At 40.7% G+C, this 7,531-nt stretch overlaps 1 protein-coding gene across 1 annotated transcript in view; it reads right to left on the bottom strand.

Moving 5' to 3' along the window:
• Nucleotides 1-1,559: 1,559 nt before the first annotated feature.
• CDYL (chromodomain protein, Y-like) overlaps nt 1,560-7,531 on the bottom strand; it is a 58,127-nt gene continuing 52,155 nt past the window's right edge. The window contains 2 exon segments of the mRNA XM_010153825.1: nt 1,560-1,718; nt 2,729-2,872. Of these exon segments, the coding sequence (XP_010152127.1) occupies nt 1,560-1,718; nt 2,729-2,872 (303 nt within the window).

Below are 7,531 nucleotides of genomic sequence, written 5' to 3'. Positions count from 1 at the left end.
TAGGTCCCACAGATGCAAAAATACTGTACCAATCCAAGGTAAAGGCAGATTTACACACTGTACAGCTCTCCACTGGGAAGGGGAGGTGGGTCAGTTCCAAGTAAAAACTTCAAAACTGTACAAAAATAAGGTTTGTTTTCTTTTTCATTCTTCATAGTACATTCAATAAGATTGCAAGCACAGATACCCAAGTAATCATAGATATCTGCAGTCAGGAATCCATAACCACTCCTGAAAGGAATGCAAAATAGGTCTATTTACACAGGGCACTCTTTTACACCATACTGTATATAGTGTATATTTAAAATAATAAAAAGCATAGACAAAGAACATTAAACATCTAATATAAGGTAGTTTTTTTTTTAAAGGAGTTTTTCTTTTTTTTTTTTTTACTTAATAGTGTGCCAAAAGAATTTTAACTTATTAAATAATATATTCTAAGTGAAACTAATATTTATGAACATAAAATGCATTTTTGGTGTAATACATCAATTAAATCAGCAAATAGGAAAAGAAGAACCAAAACCCAAACTGTATATAAAGTAGTATTCTCACCCAGCAACAGAAGCACTTTTCTAGTTATTAAAAAAAAAAAAAAGCCCAAAATAAAATAAAAAAAAAACCCCAAACCCAGAGACTATTAAAAAACCCACTAAAACTAACTTATAACTTAGGATAGTCATACATAAGATATTCAGTGATTCACTAATACTGCAAAACAAGCTTTTTTTTTTTTTTCCTCTCTTCCTTCCCCCTTCCATTTCCCTCCCCTTTCCCTTCCCTAAGAGACAGTGGTTTCTTCATGCTATCTGGGTAAGAATTAAACATATTCCTGCCCCCTTCCTCCCACCCCTCTATACCTCCCCCCAAAAAAGGACAGAGTGTTTTCTTAGCATTAATCCTGAGCACACTCTGCTGGGGGATACGTGTGATTTAGTAGGGTTTAGTTCCCCAGGACTTTAGAATGTTGCATTGCTTGAGGTATTTCAACCTTCTTCTGAGACAATGCCGCCTATCTTAGCTGACTCGTCGGGCAGTGAGAGTAAGGGCTGGCTAATACCCGTTTCAATTCTGTATTCTAAGGAGAAAGAAAAGCGTTTTTCCAGACTTCCCTGCCACACAGACAATAATGCAATGCCATTCGCTTTTTAATCCATCCTCTATTTGATACAGTACTAGCCAAAGATAACAAAAACTAGAACCTTTAAAGAGATGTTTGGTAGTGCACTCTATCTTTTTTTCTTTAGCTTGTGTGTGTGTCTACATACACACTCACACACACCTTTATATATATATATATAAAAAGACATATATATGCACACACATATATCTGTGTGTGTGTATATATGTCTGTATGTAACAATCAGGGAGAAAGGAGTTTAGTTCAAATTGAAGCGATACAGTACTTTTAAACCCCTTGACAATTAAAGGGGAGGGAGGGGTCCCACTCCTGTTCCCAAGCTGAGCAAGGGGTGAGTTTACATAGTTTTGTTAAAACGGGCATGTTCTGTTTGCCCTGATGTCCACGAAATACAATTCCAGTGTCAATGGGCATCTCATCAGAACTCATCGATTTTCTTCTGCAGATACTTTAACATTGAGTCCATCCCTTGTGCTGAGCCCCAGATTTTCTTCAAAACTTCACACTCCTTCTCATTTGCTTGTTCCAAGTCCACCTTCATGATGTTACGTACTAAAGCTTTGGATTCTTCAAGTACCTAGGCCAGAAGACCAGGGTGCAGGGTTAGTATTAGATGAGAACTGAGCGACGTGTGCACTTACAGATTTGTATGGCAGAGCCTGAAGTTGATTAGGAACGCTAGCTTATTAGTTCATGGATGCGCTACAACCCTCAGAAACGTTTCTCACGGGGTCTTTGTTGTAGCGTCACATGGGATTTCCTTTCCCCTACACCAGCACAATACGTAAGTGCACAAAAATGTGGAAATAATGAAAATCACAAAATCGTAACTGGAAAAAAAGTTATATATATATGTGGTTTTATATTAATAACTGGAGAAAACTCCAACTCAATTTTGGTGAAGGCTAATCATAACGGTGTTTGTTAGCCAGAGCTGCTCCAATCACTAGGCACACCTTGAGTCTCCTGAGCATGTAAAATAGACTCAAAAATCTAATTTGCTTTTCCATTTAGAAAACTATCGAACTGTTTCAGAATCCCAGATTTCTACTGCTCACAACAGTTAACTCTCCTCTTCTAAGAGAGCATCACGGGTACTTTCAGCTATCCTGTGCAACTCTAAGTAGTGCGTACAACCACGGATGCACTAGGTGATACTTATAAAGCTGTAAGTTCAACGCAATGCCAAAGGCTGCATTTATTTCCTTGGAAATTTAAATTACAACTCAAGACATTAAATTACAACTCACGATTTCTGGGTTTCTGTGCAGTTCTTAGGGCAGCTGTTAATTAGAGTAAGTTGGACTTACGTAACTATGTTAACAGCAAAAGGTAGAGAGCCCAGTGCTGGTTTGATGCTCTCAGCCACAATGTGCTGTGGCAAACGATATAGTCAGATACAAACTTAAAAAGCACCCTCAAAAACTCAGAAGCAAAAAAGATACATAGAATCACGTTAAAATACACTGCTACGCTAAAGTTTCATGACAATGGTCTCTTTTTAGAAGGACATAAACGACGTAGTCTAACCATAGTTAGATTAATCTAATCATAAAAGTGCATAGTGAGAAAATAAAGGAAACTTACAACTGAATTGCATGTGACCAGTTCCTTAATTCGAACCATTACTTCTTGCGTGAACGTTCCCGGCCAAAACACTTGAGAGACGAGTCCTTTGGCACAAGCTTCCTGCGCAGTCAGCTTCCTTCCACTGAACAACATTTCATTGGCCTGAAGGGATAAAAAGTTACTTCTGGTATGAAATGTAATGAGACAAAACTCATTAAAGGAAAAATGTTCAAAACAAGGAAAATGCCTGCACTGTTTGAAGTAGTTTTACTAGAGCTCTTCCAACTATGAATGATTAAAGGCTTGCCTACAGATAGCTGGCCGGTGGCGTTGACTATACTACAGTAGTTATAAAACTACGGAGGCCTCTGATTGAGGGTTAAATGTGAAGACATCTTTTGTTGTTTCCCACTTACAATCGCTCATTAGCTCTAGCTTTGTTGTGGTGCCGCTGCCTTGATTAGCTGTATATGTGGTAATAAGTTAGAATGCCTGACAGACCTGGAAGAACAGCAACGGAGACATCAGCTTGCCCTTTATGTTCATTGCAGCAATGAAATTTCTGACAATAATCTACATTATCTGTACGTTATAAAGCTAAGCCAGTTTTGGTAGCAGACCTCCTGGGAGCTGCCAGTCTCGGTGGGAAAGAACAGTTACGTATATTGCAACTGTTCTTTAAACTACTGAAAGTGTTTGAAACCTAAATACATGGTTTATTTTCAGCACACCTCAAAAGTCTTTAGCAGCGTAGTATTTCGTTTATGGCGTAACATTTAAAATAGCTGGCTCATCTTTGGAGTTTAGCCTCCAACCCCCAGGTATTCTGATTTCTGATCAGATTCATCGAAAATAAACATTCCCCTTTTATTTAGGAGTTCAGTATTGAACTGATAAATCCTTTCAAAAGCTGATTTAGCAGTCTTACTAAAAAAAAAAAAAAACCAACCACCAACCACCACCCACTATTTAAAAGATCTTGTACATAGTTTGAAAAATATTAATTAACAAAGGTACAGAACTGAGTGCTATGGTGTTGCAATAAGGTGACCTCTAGTTCTGTACATCTTCCTGATTCGTAATTACCATACACGTCGCTATTTATCAGCTTCCCCCTTAAAACTACAGCCACTTAGGCTAATTTCTACCCTTAGGGAAGTTTCTTACTTAGTTATGCTGTTTGTTTGCGGTGACATCTGCACAGAAACAGCCAGTGAAGGTTAAAAAGTCAAAGTGTTAACCTCAAAAAAAATCAGTTCTACTCTTTCTTAATGACTAATTTACATTGAAATATGACAAAGCCATTCATTGCTGGACTCTTGGAATATGGGAAATAAGGCAGTTGTATGATTTAAGCAAGAACCTAAGCCTGACAGGTGTAGCATTTCTGAGGACAAAATTCTGAGGTTTTTAATGTTTTCTGCTACTGGGAATATGGTTACAGCAACGTTCAGTTCAGGATCTCAAGTCATCCAATTACTGTAATGTTCCTAGAATTGCCATTTTACACACGAAGAAATTTGAAAGCTCGGAGTCACATTACTTGCCCCTTTGCACACAAGGTCTAGGTTCTACGGGCAGTTTGGTTGCTGACTCCCAGGCCGTTAGGCATGGGGAAAAAAAAACAAACGAAAGAGATGTTTTCTAGGTTCTTTATGTAAAATTTTATTGTCAGCACATCTCTCATAAGTCAGCATGGAAAGTTATGATTCACATGAGTTAGAACTAAAGGTACAAATCATATACCCCTGTCGTTCTAACTTCTCTGAAAGCAAACCCAAACATACACGGTTCATTACCTAGCACAACTCTACCTTCTAATTTTCCAGATTATATGTGAATGAAACTAACCTGAAACACTACCCAAAAATCAGTGACATACCCAAGTCTGGCTAAAACCAGGAATCATTTTCCTAAGGAGATATGGAAAAAAAAACCCCTTCCAAAATAATTTTAACATTTATGTCAAAGATCGAATCGTGAAGTCAATCTAGCTGGGAGTTAGGGAAGTCAGAAATTTAAGTCTGCTGGTCAGGCCTACGTATTCGTCACGTGTATCTTCAGTAACAGGGATAAAACCCCAATGCTGGAAAACCTTAGTTTTTCCCCAAAACTGAGTAGCAACGGCTTAGTTCTCCTGGTGGTGAAAAACCACAAGTGCTAATGGTGCGGTTATCTTACTTCTGCCAGCTGTAACACAGCATTAGCAGCAAACCTCATGACAGGAGCCCTCCCATCAGCGTTCTCAGCTGGCAGCTTTTGAAGGGCAGCGTTTTGCTCTGGCATCTTCACTTTTGACCTATACGCAAAGTATGCCCGAGACCCAGCGCTACACAAGTTTTAATCATGCAGCCATGCCTCGTGTCTGCTGTGACAATTAACACGCTTGGGCGTTACTTCCCGAGAATTACAATACAGCTCTAGAAATTAAGGTAATAGAAATATGTCATTGATAACAAAAATCTTGTAACAGCTCTCTATTCAGTTTGCCTTTCTCCTTCCATACAGGGAACTTCAGCAGTACAACCTCTGGTCTCCCTTTTACCCCAAGTGCTCTGGGGCTCGCGGGGTACCTTCCGTGCAGGCCCACGGGAGGTAGCTGCCACGGAGCACCTCAGCGCTCTCGCACTGGGGAGGCAGCTGGTCTCCGTAATGTGTGGATGCTGGCCGAGATGTGGACTACAGCCACTGTGGAAGCACGCAGCCCTGGCGACTGACAGAAGAGCCTAAGAAACGCTGCCCGGCGTGCCGGAGACCAACAGGGAAACCCAATGGGTGAAGCTTCATCCCATGGCTCCTGTGCTTTATATCCAGAAACCCAGACCAAGAATGCCACAGCAGACACACAGTAACGTCTCTCCCCAAACAGACCTCACCTTAATCTCTCTTATACGCTATTTTCCCAACTCAAAAGCCAAGTTTAAGCACCCGTATGAAATTCTTGGTGCTCCCGATACAGGATCGGGTTTGACGCCTATGGTCTGGGCTTCAGATTTCCTGTGCTAATGAACTCTGTTAAACACGGTCTGTGAGAACAGCCTTCTGTGACAGAATTGCTCACCAGCCAGGCCGGACCCTCCGGAGGTGGTGTTTCCAACAGTCGTGACATTGGAGATTCCTACATAGCTGCTGATGGTACAAAAGAACGCCCTGAATCTGACTGACAGGAATTAAAGGTGGGACTAACACTGCCGAGTTAATACACTTGCAGCAAATTTTATGAGGCAGGCAGAGGCCATCATTCTATTTTGTTTGTTATTTTAATTCTTCCTCTGAATGTTTCTCATCTCACTCATACCATCTCTTCTTTCCACTGGCTTCTCTCTCCCTTTCACAGATAGAAAACAGGCTACTTCATCAACATTTTCTGTATGGATTCTGAATATATTTCATTAAATCTGCTGATTAACCACCCAACTTTGTCCCACAGAGCACTGACATTGCTATGCTGCGGAGGGTCGAGGATAATACGAAAACTGTGGACTTCCCCTCCCCCCCACCCCCCTTTTGCACTGAATATTATGGAATTGTTATCACTGGAAGCTTTCAATTTAAATCTTTGTATTTAAACATGAGACCATTCACAAACACACATGAAAGAGCACACTAGGGAAGAGCTGCTTTCTTCTAAAGAAACGAAAAGTAACAGCCACAAGTCTCTACAGGACAGGGGTGGATGGAATGGATGGATGAATGAATGGATGGATGGATGGCCAAATAAAAAGGGAAAGGAACAATCAGTAGTTTGAAACATGCTACGGTATTAAAAGATACTCTTCTAACTGTTAATCTATTTCAGTTACCTTTTCTGTTCTCTTCTAATAACTAACTAAAGTCAAGCATCACACAATTAGTCATTAGAGCTGTTCAAACTGATGCTTTTAATACAGCAAAATCTGTGATGTTTTTAAATGAATACCTACAGGGGAAAATTGGCTTTTATAGTAAATAGTAGTTCAGGAAAAACCAGGTGCAGCCACAAGCACTTGTTTCATACTGTTACCATTCAACTTCAGATTGGAATGGGACATAAGCCTAACAGTTTTCAAAGAACACAGCATAAAAAAAAAAATAGTAAGCAACATGAAAATAAGGTAGGTAAAAGATTTTCAAATAGCTTTTTGTTACATTCGATTCTTTCATCTAATTGGAAAGCAAGAGATGAGATCTTAAAATAACACGTGGCTTATATTTTCAGCAAGAATGCAAAGTGTTACCATTTTTCAATCCAGCAATACACTAAGAGTGCAAGACTAGAAAAAAAAACCCACATCCCTCACAAAGGTGGCTTGGACAGAGTAGTTCTCGCGAAACACAGCATTAGCGTTCATCGTCTGTACACCTCCGCTAAGTGAGGAAGTTCCACACGGCTTCTGGAGTGCCTGAAAGCGGAACTGCTCCTTTTGCACGCTAGCACGAGGCTGCCAACAGCTGGTGGCACAGGGCTCTGCTACCTAACGACGCCGAGTGCGGACGAGCCCGTTCTCTGCTACACTCCGGTGCTGGGCCGAACGCAAGACACCGGTGGCTGGTCCTCACGAAGCATCAGCAGGGAGGGTGTATCCTGGTAGGCAGGACGTAACCCTTCTGCCACCATCGGGGTTAAGGACGTAGGATTAGGCCCCGCGCCCGCTTTCTGTTTTGTGTGCGCAGGTGAAGACTAGGTTGTAACAGCGTGGAGCAGAGAAGCTATAAATACTGTTTTCTCATGAAGGGTTTTCACGAGAGAAAAAATATTGAAGACAAGACAGCAAAGGCAAAAAGTCTTGAAATCTGGATAAATTATCACAACTGCGCTTGAAGCTGCCAGCCCCTACCCTG

This window comes from Eurypyga helias, unplaced genomic scaffold (genome assembly GCF_000690775.1).
Source record: "Eurypyga helias isolate BGI_N326 unplaced genomic scaffold, ASM69077v1 scaffold1186, whole genome shotgun sequence".
NCBI classification, from domain to species: Eukaryota; Metazoa; Chordata; class Aves; order Eurypygiformes; family Eurypygidae; genus Eurypyga; species Eurypyga helias.
This window is presented reverse-complemented; position numbering and strand designations above follow the sequence as displayed.